This window comes from Andrena cerasifolii, chromosome 6 (assembly GCF_050908995.1).
Source record: "Andrena cerasifolii isolate SP2316 chromosome 6, iyAndCera1_principal, whole genome shotgun sequence".
NCBI classification, from domain to species: domain Eukaryota; kingdom Metazoa; phylum Arthropoda; class Insecta; order Hymenoptera; family Andrenidae; genus Andrena; species Andrena cerasifolii.
In genome coordinates, this window is record NC_135123.1 from 9,076,845 (window position 1) to 9,101,288 (window position 24,444).

At 42.6% G+C, this 24,444-nt stretch overlaps 4 protein-coding genes across 4 annotated transcripts; 1 reads left to right on the forward strand and 3 right to left on the reverse strand.

Moving 5' to 3' along the window:
• Window positions 1–11,633: 11,633 nt before the first annotated feature.
• LOC143370257 (pre-rRNA 2'-O-ribose RNA methyltransferase FTSJ3) lies at window positions 11,634–15,073 on the reverse strand. Its single transcript, XM_076815137.1, has 5 exons — window positions 14,890–15,073; window positions 13,288–14,691; window positions 12,745–13,200; window positions 12,289–12,673; window positions 11,634–12,213 (listed from the first exon to the last, which is right to left on the reverse strand). Exons 1-5 carry the CDS (start codon window positions 14,954–14,956, stop codon window positions 11,901–11,903), a joined length of 2,625 nt encoding a protein of 874 aa, XP_076671252.1. The 5' UTR covers window positions 14,957–15,073; the 3' UTR covers window positions 11,634–11,900.
• A 238-nt stretch (window positions 15,074–15,311) lies between these two features.
• Rpt6 (26S proteasome regulatory subunit Rpt6) lies at window positions 15,312–17,234 on the reverse strand. The gene is made up of 6 exons (XM_076815141.1): window positions 17,025–17,234; window positions 16,808–16,952; window positions 16,307–16,717; window positions 15,993–16,219; window positions 15,652–15,927; window positions 15,312–15,569 (listed from the first exon to the last, which is right to left on the reverse strand). The coding sequence occupies exons 1-6, from the start codon at window positions 17,040–17,042 to the stop codon at window positions 15,429–15,431; spliced, it is 1,218 nt and encodes a 405-aa protein (XP_076671256.1). The 5' UTR covers window positions 17,043–17,234; the 3' UTR covers window positions 15,312–15,428.
• A 534-nt stretch (window positions 17,235–17,768) lies between these two features.
• LOC143370258 (uncharacterized) lies at window positions 17,769–22,731 on the forward strand. Its single transcript, XM_076815138.1, has 6 exons — window positions 17,769–18,233; window positions 18,315–18,432; window positions 19,178–19,534; window positions 19,729–20,007; window positions 20,099–20,394; window positions 20,487–22,731. Exons 1-6 carry the CDS (start codon window positions 18,142–18,144, stop codon window positions 21,316–21,318), a joined length of 1,974 nt encoding a protein of 657 aa, XP_076671253.1. The 5' UTR covers window positions 17,769–18,141; the 3' UTR covers window positions 21,319–22,731.
• On the reverse strand, window positions 21,161–24,397 carry LOC143370261 (cilia- and flagella-associated protein 107). The gene is made up of 4 exons (XM_076815145.1): window positions 23,485–24,397; window positions 23,247–23,377; window positions 22,937–23,128; window positions 21,161–22,853 (listed from the first exon to the last, which is right to left on the reverse strand). The coding sequence occupies exons 1-4, from the start codon at window positions 23,773–23,775 to the stop codon at window positions 22,733–22,735; spliced, it is 735 nt and encodes a 244-aa protein (XP_076671260.1). The 5' UTR covers window positions 23,776–24,397; the 3' UTR covers window positions 21,161–22,732.
• Between the last annotated feature and the right edge of the window lie 47 nt (window positions 24,398–24,444).

The following is a 24,444-nucleotide window of genomic DNA, read 5'->3' on the forward strand; positions in this document are numbered from 1 at the left end:
ACAAAATACCAATGTAATATAATTTATAATATAATCTAATTTATAAAAAATTAGAAATGTTAGAAATTAGTCAACTAGCCCCGGTCTCCCCTACCCTTAAGAGGAAGTAAGTCCAGAGGAAGGAAGTAACATCTCTCCTCCTCTTTTACTTCCTATCCTACGTTCCCCCGAAGGTCGAGATATATTCCTCTACCATTTAGTAGCCGATACACTCGTCTCCCTCGGTTTCCGTGTGCCTCTCCGCGGTGCCTCGTGTCTCCCTCCCACAAAGTGCAGCTCGCGGAGCATGCTTGGAACAACAATCGAACGCGGAAAAATTCCTGGCAAGGCCGAGGATGTCAAGGACGCCTCGCCATCTCGCTCTCGCACCTGACTTACTACGCGTTACACCGGCCCGTCGTCGATCGTTAAAGATTCTTTGCAATCGACGCGCATCTTTCCCCGGTGTTTCACGAACGTTTGGAAGCGTCGCGTTCGCACGTGGCAGCCATTCCGCAATCGACCGCCGCGCCGTTCGTTGTATTTCCCTCTGTGCCCACCGCGCGTCACGCATCACGTCCGTCAGAGCGCTCTCGATGCTAATTGAAATCGGAATGCCCTGAGACAGCTGGGATAAAACTCGCGAGAAGAGGAAAAACGTTTTTCCTTATTTTTTTTTTTTTTGTTGATGGAAACCTGCTCAATTGCCATTGATATGCGATGCTTTAATGATAGGCTAAATCGGACGGAAAGGTACTACTGACACTGGAGGGGAGGGAGAGAATGGTTTAGTACACGCAGTTATTTCGTTTATTGAAATTAGACTATAAAGTCGTCTAAACTTTTTCTGCGCGACCTTGCTCCATAGAAAATTTAAGAAAAGCAACTAGTATTACACTGTGCAATAAGGACACCCTGTATTAACTCTATCTTATTACTATGTACTTCATTCTTTCAATAGTTTCAATCCAGTGCCATGAGCGTGCGTTCCCATGAATGTTGACATCGTTAACCCTCCCTGGCGGACACGGGGTCCACGTGGACCCACTTCAGTATCAAACTCATTACGTTACTTGCTACTTATCAGTACCATTTTTCCATGAAAATAAGAATTACAGATCTCCAGGAATTCAAGAGCGTCCGGAGACTTATTTTAAGGAAGTAAGGGGGGGGGTAACTTTAGGGTGATGGTAAAGAAAAATATACTCCTCTTGCGTTTTTCAACCCATTTTATTATAGCGTCAATTTAATTAAAAATTTAAAACCGAAATTTAGAAATATTCCCTTTTCTAGTATAAACTTAATAAACCTCAGTTTTGAGAAATGAGCGATTTTTTAAGAACGAAATTGTACGACGGGTGAAAATGGACCCCCGCTCGTTATATAGTAGACCATCCACCACTAAAGGGCTGAAAGCGATTTAGATAAGTGCGATGGCGATCACTCGCAACTGCTACCTTTTCCGTCGCCGCGATCGTGATTTTCCGTCGCGGATCCTCGGCTTTGAAACCGTGCCCTTGACGTGTCCCGACACGGCGTACGTAAGTTCACACTGACGTACACTCCGTATGCATACGCTGCACACAACAGGTCACGAGAATGTGACGTCTTGATAGAGCATGAATAAACGACGCGTGTGTAGACGAGCGTCAACAAATGTCCATGGTACCGCGGCGTAGAAGCTGTCCAGAAAACGGTGGCCAAAAGGAGCTGAAAGGTGCCCCGATGAACCACCAGCGATCCGATAAAATCAACATTATGTAATGGAGAACGTGATTGAGGCAGGAATGGGCACGTGCAGGTGTCTCCTACTTACACGCGCAAGATGGGTAGCCATTCGTATGAAATAATTTTAAACGTTCTGAGCACCTATGTTCGCAGCGACCCATTGCAGGCATAATCATCCCTGCGCCACGGAACTCCAGCATTCCCATCTCGAGCGTGTAAGAAAGTCGTCGTTGCAGCAGATAATACAAAAGATGCAGAGGGATCTCAGAAATTACAATCACCCGCGATTCACAGTTCCATCATCCCCCGCGAAGGCAGTCATCCCCCGATGGCTTCCGCAACCCCTCGAACGGGTGCTCGGCGCAGATGCACATAACCCGGGACAAATGCGGAATGAAAATTATGAAATTGTCGCGTGCAATCATCGTCCAGCTGGCAAGTGCCAAGGAAATCGTAGAGCATGCTCCGATAAACGAGCTTGGCCTCGTTCGATGGCATCGCGCGGAGCTGCGCCGCGCCGATAAGACCAAGGGTGTACCCTCGTCCTCTGGACGTGAATCGGCGCCGTGTACACGTGCGAACGCGCCACGTGCACGCTGCCCGTGCTTATAGATAGGGAGCTGGGGCTGGTGGATTTCGGGCCGACAGCCGTGACGTCGGTGGATCGCGCGAGCGAGGGAAAGGGAGATAATAGCGGTGGGAGATAAGAGAGATAAAAGAGAGAGGGATGGGGGGGAAGAAATTAAAAAATCTTATCCGACGTCGGAGAGAGAAGGATGGAAGCCTCGCGAGAGGCGGAGGCAGGAGGAGCGGAGCGCGTGACCGGAGGGAGAACGGAGACTGGATGCAAAAGGAGGGAGGAAAGAGATCAGCAGGGTCTGGGCGGGGAAGACGAGGCTGGTGGTTCAAGTTCAAGGTCACCGCGTTTCAATGCACGTCCCACGCGGAAAATAGGAAAATGGGGCGAACGGATTCTCTCGCTTCGAGGAAAAACGTTAACGTCAGGCGAGGAACTCGCGGGTGGGAGCTACCGATTTCCGTTACGGGAATCCGTGGACCAAGTTTCCTCGCCAGGGAGAGGTTCCCTCGTCGACCGTGCCTGACAGACGTGGCTCGATTCGAAACGAATCTCCTCGCTGAGTTCTGAAATCGCGGAACTCCTAAGTTCCTATAATTAGGAACGTCAGATTCACCTGTTCTCCCAGGAGCGGATCGTGCCTCGTGATGCCGACATTCGTGGAATGCGCATTTTCTGGACGTACGCGTAAGCGAAATGCCCCTAATAGGGTATCGCGGAAAGCCGCTTGGCTCTTAGGTAATCCCGCGAAACCATTGGTTATCGTTACGCGCCTGTGATGAAAGCGACGACGATGCACCTGCACCCAGCCGCGAGCGCACCGCGAATTCGAGGAAGCGATAAACGGGCATGGGTATAATTTCAACAAATAAATAATCCTTCTGTAAAGTTTCAACTTTCATTTATCGATATATGCATATCATGAAAGCATTAAACTACACCGCGTTCCACATTAGAGCGTACTCGTTTCGCGCAGGGATACACTGTTGATTGGTAGTAGACCGGCAGGGAAAGTGCTACGACCAATCGCGAGAGTGCTGCGACCAATCGCGTGCGTCAGATCCGTGGGAGCTGCGCAGATCGGTCGCAAATCGGTAGGGGCGTTGGTACGCTCTTATATGGAACGCAGTGTATCCGCAAAGTTTCAACTGTACACTTATGATTTTTTTTATCGAATCGCTGCAATTTCCAAGCTTCAAGGCCCAGTCATCCTATTTGCTTTTATACACAATCGCAGTATATAAAAAAGAAGGCATAACATAGGTATTTCTTTGTATTCTTTTATTTCTCGAAAGAGGGCAACAATCACTGTCAGTTGGCCAACCACTGTACTCTTCACCCCTGCGTGCTCGCCTGATCCGTCGCTTCTCCGCGACCGTCCGCGCGTTCAGTGGGCGGCTTTTTTTTTAATGAAACGTCCTGATGACAATATTACGACGCGGTAATCCTCGTGACTAAGCGCGATGACGACGCGCGGCGCGACGCGTGCTCCCACGCGGGCACGCGGAAGTGCACGAGGAACCGAGCCGCTTCGTCCCGCGAGCATCCACTCTGCTCCCCATGGAAGATGCTCGACGATAATGCGCCAAGACTGCGGCTACGTGCACACAGTCAACGTTCAAGGCGATCGGCATGGAACGGCCGTTACGTATTATCGTTCTTTCGCGAGACATGATGCAATTGCATGAATCGCGATTAAAGCTGGAAGCCGGACTTCAAAGTCTAATCAGAGTTCGCGTTCATTTGCAACTGGCTACGTTTGCGAGCGCGCTCCTGCTAACCTCTCCAGAATCGCCCGACAGAGTGAGAGAGAGAGAGAGGACGCAGGCAGAAAAACAGGATGACCATTTAAACGTACCGAAAGCGCAATACCGTCTATAAATATCCGGGAGCAAGATGACGTGGAAAGAACGAGGTCGGGTCAAGTTGTAGAAATATTTTGTTGGCGGGCTTGTTACGGCGAGGCAGCCCAATTTCCTGCGCAATTAAAACCGTTCGCGTCATTAGCCACGGTGGACGATCGGGCCGCCCCAGTGGAAGCCGTAGGGACGTTTTACAGCTTAGACGCGGAGAAAGCCGCAGGTCTGGATGATCCTGAAAGGGGTAATTGGGTCCCAGAGCCTTGCACCATTGGCCTGGCAAACTCCAGCTGGACCTCGAGTCTGTTGTCTCGCCTCTCCACTGTCCTCAGACCGTAATTGTATTTGGGTTAGCGTGCCCGGACGTGGCCTGGACGTGGCGACCTTGAACTTGCCGCCCCCGAATGGCCCATCAACCCTCTCCCGCAAGCCCCTTTCTATCGCGCGGAAGGCACGGATACAGGCAACGCGTTCCGGGAAGAGAAGAAAATAGCCAGCAGGCTAAGGACACCGCGGAGGATTCGCTTCTCAGATCCACCAATCTCGGCCACTTATCGGTTGGCCGAACTACGGAAGGGCGACGAAAATAATTAAGGAAGCTATCACTCGATGCTGTACGAATTGAAAGTTCAATAACAATCTTACAGTGCCAAGTGCAGGATTAATTGCCTCCTGCAATGCCCTGAACTCGTTTCCCGATAGGTCAGAACCTCCCGCAGCCTCTGCCAAATCTAGAACTGACCTACACGAAAGCAACGTCGCTCAATGAAACTTCTAGGTATCCAGGGGCCGACTGGATTTGAATTAAAAATTGGTCACGATCCAGCGGGACAGGGCGGAGCTATTGCAATGGCACTGTCACCTGTTGAGGGTGCCTCATGGGCTCGCTTAAGTGCTGGGAAGCTCTTTAAACCTCCCCGTTTCTTCCTTATCTCTAATAAAGCATCGATCGGGAACAGTGACATTTTTTACCTCTTCGATTTTAATAACTCGCTCGTAATAAACGAATCTCGTGCCTAGCAAACCAATGAATAGATCGAACGCATGGAAATTTGAATAAACCCTGACTTAATGGGAATTTCGAATCTAGAAGGATGCATTTAAAGAATTCGATTCCCCGCTAGTGTAATTTCTTCCCACAGAACGAAATGTGCGAAGCTCTGTTCCTAATGCTTCATCTCAACGTGGAACGGCGTTTGGATGTGGAAACAATGCTTATCGCTGCGAACGTAATACCTTTTCATAATACACTAGGTGAATCTGCCACGAGATCAAGCTGTCTCGAGCCTCGGGGGCGAATAAGACAATCGTGGACGACCTCGAGCGCGTGTCGGCGACGTATAACGGGTTGCCCGTGACCGGGGAGGACCTTGGCCATGGATGTACGCCGGGTGTCGTGACGCAGGCGCCTCGACGCGCGCACTTGCTCCTTTTACGAACCTATCTCGCTGCCATAATTCAAAAGAAAAAGAAACGAGCTAGCACCGGTTACGAACAAAGTTCGTCGGAAGCAGTATATTAATTATTGCCCGCAGGTCACACGCGCCGGATTCTAATAACGCTGCCTAACGGAGAAAATGATCGTGCTCTACGAGCGTATCGCGCACAGCTGGCACGTTTAATCTACTATGTATCAGCTACAGATGCAATTAATTATTAATTCAGTTCTATCATTGGAACGCGATACACATTATCTGAAATTAAAAACTTTGCTGCTTCTCATAATTATACACCGCTCGTTGATTATCAAATAGAACATAGCGTAGGAGAACGTTCCCTGCATCTTGCAATCCAGAATTGTAGATCGTGAACTTGGGGCAGAATTGTATAGCTCGCTCCCGCGGTTTCAATGACGTACGAAATACAGAACCGAGTAAAATCTACTCTATTGACGAGGGATTTATGTAAGGACACTCGAGCGGCGAGTGCATTGGTAAATACGTTCTACAGCCAGGATGTAAATAGGTTACATCAGAAAAAGAGATCATACTATTCCCGAGAACTAATATTACCCAGAGATAAAGGCAGACCTCCCACCTTACCAGGAAACTCGTAAAATGTTGATGCATTGCTGGGTTGCAATTGCGGATAATGATACCGCGAATGTCTCTCGTGATAGATGACTATTTCTATTGCGATTCTAATACGATGAACTTGCCGATGAATCAAGAGTGTTTGGACGCTGCGTTAGTCGCCAACAAACAGCTGGCCATTCACAGGATATAAACAATAGGGTATGTCGAAACAACGATTTCCATTCATTCGCACATAGATTCTTGTACATTCAAACTTCTCCGCGTGAATCAATAATCAATAACTCTCATCGATCCTAATTATCGCTTCAAACTTATCTTACCCTGCCACAGCGTAGGTGGCAAAATAACTTTCGGTGGGGTAGGCGTTAATAGTACAGCTTACCCCGAAACAATCGTCGACGACCTCGCGTCAGTCTCGACTAGCAGCTTACGGCTAGCGATGGAACTAACACCCTCGTGTTCCAACGCTCAAACTTTGAATATCTTTAAAAGGTAAGTTCAACCTCATGGTGACTACACACCAATCGAGCCTAGTAAACCTACCGTACAACCCTAGACCGTTCCACCTCAATCACCTAATTCACATCACCCTTCCGGCCACGCGCTAGCTCGATACATACTTCAACTACTAAACACCTACACTACAATGCAGTGGTGGACTTACGAAAAAAGACCCAGGTGGCAAACGTTCTGAGGGGCCCATTTTGGAGGGGAAATGAAGAGGTAATTTACTAAAAACGGGCCAAATGTAGTAGTACGAAAAAATGTAGTGTTTGGATACCTATACCTAATCATAATTTTTTTTTGGGGGGTCATGAGGCCCTGCGGGGGCCTTCTGTGCAGGGGACTAGGCGGCAACTGCTCATCAGCCGCCCTGTTAGATCCGCTACTGCTACAATGGCACTTAAATGCAACATATTATAAAACAACCCATCTCCCATGAAATACATATTTCCGGTATGATCCAGTGGCCCCATAATCTGGGTTAGGCGCATCTCCCATCCATCTTTATCCCCACACAGCCCGCGCAACTATTTAACCTTCGCCAAATCGGGTCAGAGCTCGTGGCATCGCACCACCGCGACGCCCGTCATTCTTTTCTCGCGTGACTCAAAGATTCCTTCCCGAATCGTGCCCATCGCTACTTATAACGGTTTGCCCGTGACCAGCGAAGACCTTGGCAATGGCTTGCGCGACCGTGCTGCGACGTACGATCCGCGCGGTGGCGCGCAAGCGTCGGCTGCGCGCGCATCTCGCTCGATGCATCCGGAGGTCGCATATCCCGTGCACACCGACAGCCGCAACCTTGACCTTATACCTCGGCCCGCTGGCCAACGAGGTCCATCCACTCCTCGACGGTTGAAGGTCACCGGTGTCGCGGCCAGGAAGCCGGGGAACGAGGGCGGGGGGGAGAGAGGTGGCGAGCTGACGGCGGCGTAGAGCAAGAGAGGACCCCGGCAAAATCCAGCCAGCACCATCTCTCTCGAGGACGCGTTAACGATTCTCAATTACCGCGCGTCACCCCTTGTCACCCGTTTATATCTGCCCTCCCCCGCCTCTTCGTCTCTCCACCAAGGCGCCGTCTCCTTCCCGCCTCCTCCGAGCTCACCTCTAGGCCTTTACCTTTCGGTGCGCCCGCGTGGGCTACTTTTACTATCAATCAGCGCGCCTCCTTTTAGGTACGCTGCTATTCTAGTTCCGCGGTTCAAGGCTACGCGGAAATAACAACGGCTGAACGCGAGTGTATGCGCGCCTTTCGGGGAGGGGAACGCGTGGGTGTTATCTCGATAAAGGGAGGTCCGAGGAGGTGTTCGTAGGACGCGACAAAACGCCAAGGTTTATTGACGAATTTAAATGCTTTTAGATATCTTTAAAAGATCGTGACAATGGGGTGGGTATTCATCAGTCTGCACAGTCGCGTTCAGTAGAGGGCTATCGGGCAAATATTTGTCCGAACGAAATTAAGGGCGCGATTATAAATAGTTTGTGGGTAATCAATATTCAAGGATGGAAATAGTGGAATTTGCCGCGGTATCTTCGCGATATCGTGGGCCACGTAGCGGTCACTTGGAAAGCGAATTTAAAACAGTGGCTAAAACTGTTATTCTTTGGGAAGCGTGCCGCGCTATTCAATTAGGTATAAGAATTTTAACGTCGCTTTACGAGAACTCGAATTATTACTGACAAACTGTTATAAATTGCTTCTATGAATTTCACAGATTCACGCCATTGAGGCATGGCAGAGCCATAAGCCGATTTGTATTGTAATTTCCTTCGGATAAGATTAATGAATGAATTACCATCACGGTGCCATCGACAATGGCGTAAAGTCTCCAGTGCCGTGAAAAGGTTATAAAGTCTTAACGACTTACATCTACCGTCACGTAGTTGAAACGAAACGCTTGTCTCGACCGATTCTCATACAGATTAGAGACGGTGGAAAGTCGAGGTCGCCCTTGACGTAAGCGCCAACCGCGTAAAGGTACCCAGACACACACACACACACACAGACAGTCTTTCATAAAAGATGCCCAAGCTGGGAAACTTGACCGAGTAGTGTGTGCGTCAGTCGTTCATTGTTTGCATTTTAGAAATAGAGACTAACGTAAACAAAAGGGGCACTACTTTGCCGGCTGTTAATAATCGATACTCTATAATTACCTGTAAACGGCTCCGACGTAATTCCTCCTTGCTTCCTATTCAATTATCGAGACGCAGAAAGAATCTGTGTATGCGCCCGTTGCCAGAATGCCTTTCAATAATCTACGCTGCTCGTTCGCGATACCGCGCTTGTTTCTCAATTGCGGATATTCCTGGCGCGATATCTGGTCATAATTTTAACTCGACTTACGAGCTATCCGATCAGTTCAAGGTCCTCACCACGTTCACCTTTAAAGTTCGAGATTTGTAGGTCGCAACGATTTCAGAACATTGAGCGACCACTGGTTAATCGAACGTCCCATTATGTCTAACGAAGGCTGATCGCTTGTATTTACTAGGTTAGGAAATTGATCAGGCTAAGGCAAGAACGGTATTCCTACAGCGATGCATGAATTCGATCTACGAAATAGCGTAAATGCTTTGTATATTATTCGCGGTAAATCATTATCGAAGGCTGGGAATAGTTCCTGTTCCGGATATTCATCAGTATTGGCGCGCGATGCATCGAGATTTACGAGCAGCGCCTACAAGTGCTCGGGCACTGAACGCGAGCTTGGCTCGCGCTAAGCAAATTGAAACAAGTGGGTATCGCTACACCCGGGAATCGCCGGTGTCCCTTAACGTTAAACCTGTTACGAGCTTCTGAAATAGTATTTTCGAAATAATGAAAACAAACGCTGGTGGAGCCAGTTGCAATTGAAATTCGTATGAAAGCCAGCTTCAACGTCGTAGATCAATACTCACACACGTGCGTGTTAACGAAACATCAACAATAGAGCTCGCTTGAAATGAAAAGTTGCTTCGATGGAACGCGAACGTGAATTTTCAAATGTCTTGAAAATACTGCGTCTCTGTGTAACTTTTAATTGCCAATTTGTAGGCTGGACCACTTCATACCTTGCTAAATTACTAAATGGGACCTCCAATTACTATACACCTAAATTCCTGTGTTGCTTTTGAACTTACGAAAATGTACAAAAGCCATTCAGTTTAATGAAAACTAAATAAAGCTGCCACCTCCTTTCTGGCAAATCCAAGCAAGGCTGGTCTGGAATTCCCAGAGTAAATCCTACTCGTAGTGGAGGTGAAGAGAAAGCCGAATTTCATCGTATTACGAAACCACCTCCGTCGGCCTTGACACTGTCCCCGCGTGCAGTTATGTCGCCAATGGTATTTCCTGCCTGTTAAAAAAAAGAGAAGCCGCGTAAACATAACCTCACAAATTGCAACGAGAGCGGTGGAAGAGACGTACAAGAACGAAATGCAAGTCAGAAGAATGCTTAATGCGATGGCAACGCGTCGACACGTATGCAGATTTTCTAGAAACAGCGCCAATGACGAAGCCGGAAGGCGGATGATGCGATTTTTGGCGTGGAGCCAAAAAAGTTTCGCCGACGCCACTTTCATTGCAACGACGTCGACGCGAAACGATCTTTCTAAATGCTATCGGCCTTGTCCTTGACATCGACCGCAGCGTCCCGACGCTACGCATGCCACGGTTGCATCAGAATGCTCGATGCACGGAATACACCAGGGGAAAGAATCTTTCCGAAAGATGCCGTTAGCGGGGCCGGGGGAGCGGTGTGCTCAAGTCGATCACAGAGAGAGAGAGAGGGAGAGACGCGTAGGCAGACAGGTGGGTAGGGGTACTTAACTATACAGCGTAATCTCACGCTACATCACTTTATGAATCGCGGAACGACTTTTCGTCTGCCCCCAATTCCCATGAGTCGCATTTATTCTGCGATTGTTTTTGTAAAACGATATTTAATAGCGTGCACCGGCAAAAGTCATACTACAATGTGATTTGAGGGAATTGTGATTGAAAAGAATAAAGGATGTTTAGGAAATGAATATGTGAAATGTATGTTTGGAATTGGCGGGAAAAGTGGGCACTTTGTTGCACGATACCTTGCGATATCGTGCATCAAGGATGTAGATGGGAAAGTGTATCCCTTTCTACACAGGTAGAGAAAGGTATAGAAGATATTACATGTGGAAGATACTTTGATTAAGTATGAGAAATGTTTAAAAGTGATATCTGTGATTGAAGGAGAAGATACGTTTCATTGGCAACAGTTTGACAAACATGGCGGTGTGCCTTTTGAGAACCGAACAGGTGAAGCCATACTGTTCAAATAGAGGTAGTTAATGAAAATGTTTGAGAGAATCTAATTACGTATGTTAATCGCCCTTCGATAAAACTATTAGGTGAAATTCGAGATTGTTATTACCATTTTTCCACTGAAATGTTGAATGTAACGACGAGCACAACACGGACACTTATATTTCAGAATTCACTCATATTTTAAATAGAAGGTGCGTTAAACTGTCTACGATATCTGTCTTACGTAATTTTTACTCATATTCTTACTCAGTTTGTTGTAAATAATAAAATGCTAAAACGATAGAACCTGCCCTAGTAGCATTTCTGGTTGGCCCACAGTATCCCCAAGTTGGGAATTAGTTGGCCATCAAAATCCCAACAATAAATGTTACTAGGGTGCTTACCCCGTGTAACCTTGAAATAATACGAAATGGCGGGAAAATAATCTCTACGCTGAACTATGATTCAAAAATAGTTTCATTAGAAATTTCAACGTGTTGCTACATTGTATATAACTAATGAACTCGATAATAGTATAGATATGTGTATCTATTTCTGCCAATGGCACGTGAATCACTGAAATAAGTTGTAGTAAATATTGGTGAAGTGTTCATTGGCATCCGTAAGTTATCGGTTAATTCTTATAAGATAACGATTCAGTAATAATTTTCAACGCGTGACGCATATTATGTACAAAATAGTTTATTTGCGATCTTGTGTAATTCGAATACACATTTATGTACAAAACGTGCTGTATATACACTCAAGAGTGTATTGCAAAATGGCATCCATTTTGCACTCGAAATATGTTACGTGTGTTTTATATTTTTACCGTCTAACCATATTATGTTGGAGATCCAGATTTAGTAATGACGTGAGCTCACAAAATTCACAAATCTCGCGGTTTCTGCGTGGGAACAATTAATTAGAAGAGGACAGGATAGGAATTACTTTCATTTCTTTCCCTTGTGAACTTTAGGCTTTCCTCGAGGTGGTTTACCGCCGCTACTCTGCTTTCCTCGAGGCGCTTTACCATCGCTATTCTGCTTGCCTCGAGGTACTTTACCACCGCCACTTCTCTTCCCACGTCCCTTAGTTTTCTCTTTCGCTTTTGCCGCGCGCATGTCCTTTTTCATTCTGGGATCGACCATCTTGTAACGTCCTTTCACGCCAGTAGGTCGTGCCGCCCTTTTCTGCGCCATATGTTTCTTTGCTACCACATAAGTAACTTTTTTCTTCGGTTCTTGATGAGCCTTCCGGTACAATCTACGAGAAAAAGGTAATGAAATATAAAATGAAATGGTACATCTGAAGCGGGTCTACACAAAAGATTATACTTACGCTTGAACCTGTTTCGCCTTCTCCCTATCACCGATGTCCGCGTTTTCCATGACTGCTTCCATCTTCTTCTTCGCTTTTTCCAGCTTACGCATCGCGCGGCGCTTCTTTCTCGATTTTGCCTGCAATACTTTCTTGATTGGCCTGACGTTCAAATCCTCTACCCGCTTCTTGTACTCGTCGACGAGCTCTTTGGGTACGGGTGCTTCTTTCTTCATATGCTTCCCTTCGTCTTGTACGAACCAATCCGGTAACTTCTCGTCGTTAAACGCGTATCTGTTCCATCCCGAGTCTACTACATCCCTTCGAGCTTTCTTACTTTGAACTAGCAATGATCCTAGTGCTAGATCCTCTTCCGACAAATGTTTCTTCTTTGTTGGCTTTATACCTACGCATTAGAAGAAGACATTCATTAGCATATACATTTAATTACTAGTCTGCAAATAATAGTATACTCGCCATTTCCCTGTGGAACTATTTCGAAACCATCTTTGCCACCAACTTTATTCTTTTTAACGTTTTTATTCGGAGCCATCATGTCCTCCACGTCATAGTCAGAGTCTGTATCGTCAGTATCACCGTCGTCGTCATCTTCATTCTTTTCTTTCTGTGGATCCTTTCCCTTCTTCCCTTTATCTTCGTTTTCACTATCTGCCGAATCGTCTTCCCCTAGTATACGGCCACCTTTCTTTTTGTACTCTTCAACCATTAGATCCAACTCCAGATCCTCGTCTTTTTCATTTTCTAAGTTCTTGAATACGTCCTTTTCAAACCACAGCTCTGCTTTGTGAATTCTTTTAGTCTTCTTATCCCTATGATCCAAGTCTGTCAGCAAAGGGTTCTCCGAATCATCGTCATTTTTCTTTCTCTTTCTTCGAACTTCATTTCTACCTTCATCGTCTGACGCATCCAATCCTATCGACAAAATAAAAATACATTAAAGCATTTCAATCTTGTACGCCTGCAGAAGATTTATATGAATAACACCGCAGCATTAGATACCTAAGCCTGACTTTTCACTAGCCGTGTCATCGTCCGAGGCATCGCTCGAACCTTCGGATTCGTTCTCCCCCGTTTTGTAATATAGTCCTGAGCTATCCAAATACCCTTCGTCTTTCTCATACCTAACTTTCTTTGGCTTTCTTTGCTCTCCGTCTGAATCCACGTCGCTTTCTGCCAGCACATCGGGCTGCTGATCCGTTACATTCTCTAACTGTTGATACGTTTTAATCTCTCTCAAGCGAAACATATCATCTCCTTCTAATATAGGGCCCTCGTTCCCCTTATGAATCATTTTTAAATTCAGACGTTCATTTAATTTCTGTCTTTCTTTGTTGGCCTTCTTCCTTTTCCGCTTAAGTTCTCTAACTTCTTCCGCCTTCACTTCCTCGATCTGCTTCCTAATTTCTTCGTCCTCCAGATCTTCCAATTCCTCTTGACTCATAGGCGGCGCTTCTACCGTCTCAGCTACGTCTTCCTCCACATTTTCAGCCACCGATTCTTTTTCCTTTAAGGATTCCTTCAACGTCTTCCACCAATTAAGTAACAGCCGCAAATCCTTTTTACCTAATACTTTAATATCCTTGCAACATTCCACGATCTCCTTCGTCGTCTTTTCGTGACTTGTTATCGTCTCGTCATCGAAAACAATTTCAGAACAATCCTGTAATGCTTCCACGGCGCTCTCAGCTGCTATAAAATCTTTCACCGATAATTTGTGATACAAGGTGTAATCGTCCTCTGGGTAGCCCTCCGCTTTGCGCTTCTGTTTCACGGGATTGTACACATTCAACTTATTCGCCGACTCTATCTCCAATTCAGAGAAAACATACTTCGGATCTAAGAATTTGGGATCCAGTTTATCCGGAGCGATGTAATACTGGCAGACGACAAAGATTTCAGCAGACTCAGAACGCGATGCTTGAGGTTTAGTGGCATGCACCTTTCTAAACAGTTGCTTCAGAACCCAAACTAGCGGGTTATAATCTTTTGATCGAAAAACTTTTGTAACGAACCATCCGCCGGGTCTTAGGAAGTGCGTCGCCATTTTAAGAGCACCTAACGTTAAAACGACCTGTTGGTACGCGTCGTGAAGCCAATTTTTACCAACGTTCGGGGCTCCGTCGTGTAATACAACGTCAGCTTTCCAAGTCTTTACCTCGCGAGATATAGAAACCCGACATTTGTCTGTCGTAATATCTTCTACCAAGCTGATACATCCTGGGATAGGCTTTATCGGATACAAGTCTACGCCTATTACTATGGATGATACCGGCATATTTTGCCGGGCAACTTGCATCCACCCTCCAGGGGCTGCGCATAAATCTATGCATACCCGTGATTTCTGTAGAAACTCGAATTTTCGATTCAACTGTATCAACTTGAAAGCGGCACGTGACCTATAACCTGCAATGCATAACCTATGAAAGATTTTGTTTACGCTGGATGCATTATAAATACAGAAACTTCAAAATAGGACAATTTGATAGTTAATATATATCATTTAGAAGTGTTCGTTAAGTGAATTAAATATAAGGCTTTCAGTTATGACACATCGAATACGTATTCATCTAACCTATATAACAGTATTATTCGCAGACATACCAGTTTCCTTAGCTAGCTGATAAAATCTATCCTTCCTCTGCTTTCCAATCTTTCCTTTCTTCCCCATTTTGGATTACAAACAATGCCTCTTATTGAAATTCTATTTTACCTAAAAACATTGATTTACCGAGGTCTACACGCCGCAAACACCATGCGGTCGTTCCAAGAGTGGGGGTACTAAAAGAAAGATGGCGCGAAAGAAAATGTTCGATTTAAAAAATTTTCAAGGCAGCGTTAAATTAAAGAGTGACCCAAAAAATAGCCTCTTTTTGGTCCCACGATTTTGGAACTGAATTTTATGCGAAACGATACCTTACGATGAGACATCAATCACGCAAAATTTTCAAGTTGAGATGGCAATTAGTTTCTTAGATATGGGAGGTCAAAGAAGTGAAAATTCGTTAACGCATCAACCCAAGTACTTTCTCTTACGACTATAATCTTTATTTTGTATACACCTCAAAGTTATATGGAGTTCACAAGTGGTTTTACAAAAAATGCAAAGGATGCAGAGAGAATGAGATAAGGACTGCAACCAATTACTTCCATAACTTCTTAATCGACATGTTCTTTTCGGAGTCTTTCTGCATAACTTTCGCAACAGCCATTTCGAAGTCTTCTTGGGTAACGTGAACCCGACGTTCTCTGAGAGCATACATACCAGCTTCTGTACACACGCCCTAAGAAACAAAGTAATAAAAGATGAATACAGATTCCGATCTTAGCGAGGGCTTTATTAATTTGGAAGTAATGCCAATGTACCTTGACTTCTGCACCCGATGCACCAGGCATAAGTTCAGCGATCTTTCTTAGATTTATACCGCGAGTTAAGTTCATTTTTCTCGAGTGGATCTTCAAAATATCGAGACGCGCTTCCTCGTTTGGGGGAGGGAATTCAATTTTCCGGTCGATACGTCCTGGTCGGAGTAAAGCAGGGTCCAGTATGTCGATTCTGTTCGTTGCCATAATGACCTTTATATTCTTCGTTGCTTCGAAACCGTCCAATTGATTGAGCAACTCAAGCATAGTTCGTTGAACCTAGTTAGAATGTTCGTGAGTTTTAATGAGAAATCAGAATTAAGAATTTAAACCGTGAAACATACTTCGCTGTCCCCGCCAGATCCGGACTCGATACGAGAGCTTCCAATCGAGTCTATTTCATCCATGAATATTATAGACGGCGCGTGTTCTCTCGCCATTACAAAAAGTTCGCGCACCATCCGCGAACCTTCCCCAATGAACTTTTGTACCAATTCAGAGCCGGACACACGAATGAAAGTACATTCGGTGTGATGAGCTACTGCTCTCGCTAATAAAGTCTTCCCAGTGCCTGTAAATTGATTACACAGTTATAAATAACAGAATCACGTTTGCTCGAACAAAATACTTCAGTACATTCTTTAAATGACTTCTTTACCCGGCGGCCCGTACAGAAGTACTCCTTTAGGTTGAGCAATTCCAAGAGCATCGAATAATTCTGGATGTTTAACGGGCAACTCTATAACTTCTTTAATCTCCTTAATTTGTTTATCTAAACCACCGACCATTTCATAAGTAGAATCTGGCACTTTCTCCACCATCATAAGAGAAACAAGCGGATCGACTTTATTTGGTAAGATTTTATGTAGAGTGTAACTTTCATTGCGCAACGCGACTCTTGAATTCGGCGTTACATCGTTGATATCAATGTTCTTATCTATATCCACCACAAACTTGCCCTCCGGGTGTACCTTGACCAAGACTTTCTTCTTATCCATCGGCTTGACAACTTCGCCGACGTACGACCCTTGCTCTTGAAGGAGCTGTAACTCCTCTCGCAACATACGTACTAAAAAGGGCGAGAAACGCGAGAGAGTTAGCGAAGAACGTACAGAGTGGAGGTGAACGATGTAGATACAGAAATGAAACGAGGCACCACCTTTTGCGTTAAGCTCGTTGCGTTGCGCCTGTAACCTCCTCAAATTTTGACTCTTCTCAGCTACAATTAATTGCAGCTCCTCAATTTTAGTAATATAATACGGCTTGAAACCTTCCCCCTTCGAAGTCTTTTCATCTATTTCCATCTGAAATAAGCGTTTGAAATGTTAAGAACTTGTCAGAAAGCGTTACGCGAAAGCTCGGACTGGAGCGCATACCTTATTCGTGAGCGTCATCTTTACAGTCACAGCTTACGGCCGATTCCGAACAGTAATTATTTTTATTTTATATTGCCATTTACTTATCAAGAGGAATGCAAAATACGATTCAAAACTTAACAATTATAACCACTGCTGCTCTAAGAATTGCTTGTCACCGATTCCTGCCACAGTCGATGCCCGATGGTCCACCGATGGTCGATCTCCGCACAGACAATCGATTAATTCCAAAAGTGTGTTTATATCTCGACTATCGGCGTCACATCGACTAATGAATTTTCCACGTATCGATTATCAAACTATTCATTAATAATCTCAATTTCTTAATGAGAAATTATTAAAGCAACAAAGATATATTTACTTCTTTGCTACTCATTAAACGCACATACATGAATAATGAATGTGAATCAAACAGGATTCGCTAAACCAAGTCGCGCGTTGTAAATTAACCTTTACTGTACATATTTTAAATAAAATATTCACTACTTTACACATTTGTGTCAGTAATTTTATATTTCCACTGAGGTAATTCAAATGGTATTCATTTTCATTCATGTTTTCTTTTAATAATCTATATCGAAATATTTCATTTTCCTTGATCATTCACTAAAGTTTCGAAACCTCTTATTTACCTAAATGTTATGACTTGAAAATAATTATAAGACGGTTACAATCACTTGGATTTATTTTTTATTTAGTATTCTAGACTACCAATGATTTTTTAGATTTTTATCCCGAAACTCTCGTAGTCCACCCCATGCTGAGATAAGTGGGGTTGGTAAGGCCGAGCGGTAACGGTACTTAGTGCTCAAACATTTATAAGATAAAGTAGACGGTGACATAGAAATATGTATGAATGATGCTAGGGTTTAACTGTTTTATAATCCTTTATAAGACTTTAGCACGACTCGCGGGCAGTGTTTTTTTTAACAATTAATTGATAAATCGCGCGGTGGTTTAAAGTGCAACGCGAAGGTTTAGTAACGCCACGTGACAATACATGGTTTTTATACAAGCTTCCAGCCCTATAGGTTAAGGTGAAGGCACTCTTCGGCCACTTGGCGGGAGATGAACACCGAACACTGCCCTTAATTTTTATACTTTCATCACATGAAAAATGGAATTCGATTGGTCGTTCAATTTCATGCCGGTAATCTCCACAATTCTGTTAACTATCGTCACTATCATCACTGTCTTCCAAAAATTAAAGTAAGCACATTCCTATATCCGCTAGTTCTTCTGTTTTTAATATAAATACAAAAATTGTATCACGTTTCATTCATGTGCTAGATTAAGGTGGCCTGTGAAAGTGAACTGCTGGTTTTGTAACAACAACACTAAGATTTGGAGACAACAGCTTAAGTGGTGGTTGTGTCCACATTGCGAACAGTACAATGGCTTTTCGAAGGTAAATCAATATATTTGGTTCAAATTTAATGCTGCTTGTAATTCAAATTATACACATTTGTGGCTTAGCAGGACTCCAAGTATCTTTATAAAATTTAACGAGTTTGTTAGCGAGTCCTTATTATTGTTTCAATACTACGAAGTAAGCGATTACTTACTATATCCAAACTTATCAGTCGTTCGAATCTCGACTTCCACGATGTTTGGATAAATGAACTCCTATATAGTAGTAAATAGGTTTATTTTTTGCCTTTCGGTCTCAAAATGGGGTTACATGTGTTACAGTCGCATCGGAAAGTAAGTTGACACTCTAAAATCGCATAACTTTTTTAAAATTGGTTCAAACGACTTGAGTTTTATTTTACAAGCTAGCGGAATTAGTTTTCTAAGTGACATGTTTCGTCGTTTTTAAAAACATTGCAACTGGTCGGAATAGCGATGCGCCTCTCACCACCTGACAGAGCTTCTCGAAGAATGCTTCGCTAAAATCGTCATTGCTCAGCTTCATTTTGTCATAAGTTAAGGTTTCATACGCCTAAATCTTCCTCGAGAAATGCTCTATAAAATGGTTAAAATTGCATCGCATTCCTACCAGGGGTTCTCGACATTAACTCGAACAGAGAGACGCTTACTGGGGACTTTATTTTATACTATATATGTATATAAGTATATCGCTGCGTAGAATAAGTAATAGTACAAGACTCTTGACTCAGAAACGACACATTCTGTTTCATCTTAACTTTTAGAATGGCGATTACGCATATAGTATACCCGAACAATATAAGACTGTATCACCTGAAATCAAAAGATATTGCACAGTCAGCCAAGGTACGGAGACTAAAAAAGTGGCAGAGAATGGCCTCTGCAAGCAATGTAATATGAACGAAAGCTTAAAGATATCAAAATTGTCCAATTATAAACCTGTAAATGAGAAGAGCTACGACCATGAGATAGAACAGTTTAAACAGAGTTTAGAGCAACAGTATCCGTTGTGCGCAGGGTGTAAAACTACAGTACATAATATATTACACAAACAAGCGTTGCGGCTCGCCGAATACAAGATGTTGTTATTTAAACAGAAACCCTTTTGTATAATTGCTAACGTAAGTATGTACGATTGCGTTACGTGGTGGGTAGGGATTACAATCCCGCGATCCCGGCTGTTTTTTGGATTCCAAAAATCCCGGGATGTGATATAAAGGATATCCCAGGATAGTAAATAATGGCCGGGATTGTATTCCCTAGTGGTGGGTTCTAAGGAAAATACTTTTGCTCGTAATATTTTCATCTTTCGTAGAATCCAAAATTTTCTGAACCTGTATTCAGAGTAATTTCAACGATCTTGGACTCCATGGTAGCGTATAACATGAATATCGTGTCTCTACCAATCGGAGGATTATTCTTCCAATTATGTGCTTGCTGGGTAGCTCCGGCCAAAAGAAAAAGTTCTGACATATTGCTTATGTTTTTATGGATTTGTATTACTATATTGTTACCATTTAAGGACTTAAAGTTAATGAAAGCAGATTTACAGAATACATGGCTGTCTATCGAATATATCACTCACTATCACGTGGTAAGACAATTTCAAGCAAAAAGTAATCCCATTAACAATTACACCTCGACAAGATCGCATTAAATCTATTAATTTTCAATTATTATTTTAGATAATGGTATTTGTTTCAATTATAGGCTTCGTTAATGTAAAGCCTAGATCCCACGAAAGCACATTAAGTAAAAATATGTCATTCAAAAAGATCGAACCTTTCGCAAGAAATACAGTATTGTCCGATTCGTGTACGGCGACTTCAATTGATAAGCACAATTATTTTGATACGACAGTTAATAGCGACTTAAGCGATACTATTACTAGCCAGTTGCCATCGAATACAATGAACAACTATACACCTCTTTGTATGGAAAATTCGACCACTCCCAAATTAACAGTTTTTCAAAGCCCACTGTAAGTAATTTAATTCAGTTCTTTAATTCATCTTGATCTATGCCTGTAACAGACGGAATGGTACATTAATTCAGCGTTATTTCACCTTACAGTGCCAATCAAGAATTACAGTTATCGTCAACATCTATTAATGATAACAGTGTGCTTTTTAATTCCATGTTTCCGTACAAAAATGGCATGACAGAAAGCCATTCGTTAAATGATAGTTTAAGCACATTAAGCACATTGTCTTTAAGCGAGGATAAACCTAAGTATATAACTAAAGCACCCAAGATATTCGAAAGGAAAGTGTATAGTACACAAAGCTCTGAATTGTTCAAGAAACTAAACAACACGTCTGGTAGAAAGAGTATTTTATCACCGCCGAAACTGAAATCGGTTACGCAAGCGTCATGGGTTGCCGGTGGATACTGGCAAGATGGAATAGACACGCCAACGTTATCCAGATCATCTAGCCAGAGTTCTGGCTTCGGATCTGCAGGTTCTAATTTCGCCCCATCCAGGGAACCATCTGTACACGAATTCGATCAGTGCTCAGTCCTATCAGACACAACACCGTCTTGTTACACTCCGAGGCAAAATAATATCAGTCCGGTCAGGTCCTACAGTCAGCAGAGCATACAGTCCCCATTCGCAGAACTAAAAAGATCAAGCAGTAACCAGACGATGATATTCACGTCACCTAATCTCTGCAGCCCGCAAACATTATTGCCGCCTCAGAATTATCAAAGGAGCAGTCCAGCTTTTATGGACCAATGTTTGCAGCGGCAGAGCATAAATGTAACAGACATGAAGAGTCCCTCTGAAATGCAGATGTTCCCTAGTCATACCACTATTGTAACAAGCCCCGTTTGGTTACCAGCGCTCTTATGTGGTTCTGTTATATTAAACATAATAGTGTTATGTACTACTTTGTTACGTTAAACAGGGTACGAAATAATATTCTATTTTCGTCATTTCTCTTTGATTTACACATTTGCCATTTATATGCGCCTTAGTTATCTGTTATCGATTAAGGTGATTACCGTTTTAGCAAATAGTAATTACTATGTCAGTGACTAATAATCGATAAACGAAATAGGATCGTTCATTCTGTTGACGAACAGGTGTTACTACTGCCAATTTTAAAGTTTCTCTTATAGATCTCTGCTGATGCCACTCAATTTCTGCATTAGCGTAAGTGAACATAACTACACACTACTTGCCTCTTCATACGTATTTTTATAACGTATCGAGCCTGGACAATAAACCGAATATTAAGTTGAGAGCATAATAGCAGAAGATTCTGGTGTGATGAAAAATTCGTATGACATTCTAAACTGTGAAACTTGTGATAAAAAGAAAAAAACGTTCATGTGTGTTCATTAGTGCGTAGCCGAAGTAAGTTTAAGAACTAAGAATTATCGAAATAATATGAAATAATGTCCACTTTGTACTGGTAATCTTTGTTTCATTTTTTTATTACCACCTAAGCGCTTGCAAGAAGGATACCGTCATTTTCATTCTTATGACTTCATTAAAATATATTAACACAAATTATAAATCTTGTTAAGACTATGACGTTATTGCGGTGGCTGTTAACTTTTTCTGCGAATGTTGGTATTTGCAATCTTGTACTATTATGTTTTATTTCAGAATAAAAAATCATTGTCTGAAAACTATAAATGTAATTTTAATATTAATAATACTTTAAATTTCTGCTGTAACTTCTTACGGGTATGATACACAATTGCGTGTCAGCATTTACATCTCTTAATTGTTCGATACAAAATTCTTTTCTATCTTTGCATTCCATTGCCCCAAAAGATATTTTAACGCGAGAGTATGGTAAGAAATTCGCGAATAGTAAATGCCATTTTACCACCAACAAAGAGATTTGTATTCTTTATAATTATCGCATGATTTTATAACTAAAGAACCGCAGGCGGTAAAAGTACAAGTTAGCAATACCATAAAGCGAAACGAAATATCGGAGTAAAGATTTTGATGATGTTACCCTATGTTGAATATATTTTGTAATTACTTTGAAATTAAACCACAACTAAGCTTAAGCTTTCTAATTATACTTTGTTAATACTACTTAACACTTGTATCTACGAGCTTCCACGTAACTATTGTTTCTTTCTTAAGTACGCAATAATAAGACTGTACTAATGATTTAATTGCGACTTTTAATCGATTTAAGATAAGTGCGAAGAGATTAGTTTCTAAGAGATATGTCGCGTTCGACAATTTTGTACACGCGTAAACCATAAATGAATTCTGCAGATTGTGCAGAAGCATATAACACGTTTATTATGTCACTTAATGAAATAAAGATCACAATGAATCTGAGAAGCTACGTTTTCAGTTCTTCCTTCCTGCTTTTGAATGGAAGTAAGCAACGTTCGATGTCTGCTGACTTACGCTCAAAGTGTGTAAGATCTGGTACATTAAAGTCCACTACCCGTCTGGCAAATCTTTAAAAATAGTATATTTTAGTATTTACAATCAGGAGTAACGTAAAGACTGTACTTAATTAAACTTGTTCTATGTAACTTACTTGGGTCTTCTTTCAACATGTCCCGGTCTCAACTTCCCAATTTCTTCGTTATACGTAGACCACCATCGACGCTTCGCTACACCTTCGTCCGAAGTTTTACGCGTTTCTTGCTCCAACGCGTCCTTTAATCCGAATTGTGTTAAAGAACCATAACTTTTGGTAAGATCCTGTTCAGGGATCCATTTTCGTTGTCTTCAAATGTAAAATGCAAATTTTATAAGACACATCCATTTAACATCGAATTTAATGACAATCGTAAGAAACATGATTAAATGTGAATTAGCTAATACGTGTGAAAAGTAACATGTACCTTGCGTGATAGGATCTGAATCTAGGTGTATCGAGACTTTTCGGCAGAATATTGTAACACAAATCATAAGTTGTTGTCATGTTGTTATAATATTCCTTTCTATGATCTAATAATACTTCTTGAGGTAAACCCTTACATTTAAAGTTATTCGATTACATTGTTACACGAATAAAGTAATGCTATTTAAAGACGCCGCGCATTGAAAAGTATATCTCCAGAATATTCTGCGTTCGTGTACCTCAAGATCAAGTATATTATCCCATTTTATAAGCTGATTCTCTTTCCAACTTTTGTTAACACGAGGTATATAATCTACATCGTACGTAGTTTTCCACTGAACAAGCTCGGGAATATGGACTACCCTACGTTCGAACCAATTGCCTACTAAAGTTTTCGGAGTGTATTTGTCTTCGCTTAACACTGGTGCACGATCAAGCTTGTCCACAGGAAATAATTTCGCTCGCAAATCTGTTAGTGACAATGTACTCTCTAAACGCTGGGGCTCCACATTCCAGCCTATTACATCCATCTTTAAATAAATAATGAAACGAGCAAGTAAATTGAGTACCAGCAATAAGGAGAATTGGAGTGATCCATAGCTTGAACATTCGGTAAATGCAGATACACATGTAATATAAATTATTTTATTATTAAATAAATATGCTATCTAAGAATTAATGCTTAAGGTTTAAATGGTATCGCAGTGAATAAAATTTAATGCATCTCTCTATTTTATGTTTTTAATGCAAGCACTGTGATCTTATTAATCGAGTAATAATAGTAATGATAAGAATGATACTAGTGAACTTCCTTAAAAGTAATACTAAGTAAATGAGGGTTTGTGTGTATTATAATCTATTGTACCTTGTAACTACAGCCTCTCTAGACCCTGCATTCAAATCTACCATCTAATTCTAGGAAAACTTTTAGACCTCCCGCTTCGCTCTACATTCTCTGCTCCAGATGAGGTAGATCCGAACTTGATCAAGGACTTTTACAAAACACATATGTACTGTTATAATGCGTACACAAAGCATGCAACGGAGAGGAATTTATTAATCGCATTGCACCCTGCGGCAAACCTACTTCGTTGCAAATAGATTTTGCTACGCGTCATTCAGCTTCGATATGAATTTTTGGAAAAGCAAAATCATTTAAGCACACGCATGGAACGTACAATAATTTCCTCGATAAAGCA

What these genes read in the sequence shown, in the direction of transcription:
- LOC143370257 (XM_076815137.1), bottom strand. Translation starts at nt 14,956, where the DNA reads ATGGGGAAGAAAGGAAAGATTGGAAAGCAGAGGAAGGATAGATTTTAT. An exon ending in TCAGCTAGCTAAGGAAACTG is followed by an intron (nt 14,692 to 14,889) that starts GTATGTCTGCGA and finishes TATGCATTGCAG; the next exon opens with GTTATAGGTCACGTGCCGCT. An exon ending in TAGTGAAAAGTCAGGCTTAG is followed by an intron (nt 13,201 to 13,287) that starts GTATCTAATGCT and finishes TTTTGTCGATAG; the next exon opens with GATTGGATGCGTCAGACGAT.
- Rpt6 (XM_076815141.1), bottom strand. An exon ending in ACTTCTGTACGGGCCGCCGG is followed by an intron (nt 16,220 to 16,306) that starts GTAAAGAAGTCA and finishes ATCAATTTACAG; the next exon opens with GCACTGGGAAGACTTTATTA. An exon ending in GATCTGGCGGGGACAGCGAA is followed by an intron (nt 15,928 to 15,992) that starts GTATGTTTCACG and finishes CATTCTAACTAG; the next exon opens with GTTCAACGAACTATGCTTGA.
- LOC143370258 (XM_076815138.1), top strand. Translation starts at nt 18,142, where the DNA reads ATGGAATTCGATTGGTCGTTCAATTTCATGCCGGTAATCTCCACAATT. An exon ending in ACTGTCTTCCAAAAATTAAA is followed by an intron (nt 18,234 to 18,314) that starts GTAAGCACATTC and finishes TTCATGTGCTAG; the next exon opens with ATTAAGGTGGCCTGTGAAAG. An exon ending in AGTACAATGGCTTTTCGAAG is followed by an intron (nt 18,433 to 19,177) that starts GTAAATCAATAT and finishes CTTAACTTTTAG; the next exon opens with AATGGCGATTACGCATATAG.
- LOC143370261 (XM_076815145.1), bottom strand. Translation starts at nt 23,775, where the DNA reads ATGGATGTAATAGGCTGGAATGTGGAGCCCCAGCGTTTAGAGAGTACA. An exon ending in ATAATATACTTGATCTTGAG is followed by an intron (nt 23,378 to 23,484) that starts GTACACGAACGC and finishes TTTAAATGTAAG; the next exon opens with GGTTTACCTCAAGAAGTATT. An exon ending in CATGTTGAAAGAAGACCCAA is followed by an intron (nt 22,854 to 22,936) that starts GTAAGTTACATA and finishes CTATTTTTAAAG; the next exon opens with ATTTGCCAGACGGGTAGTGG.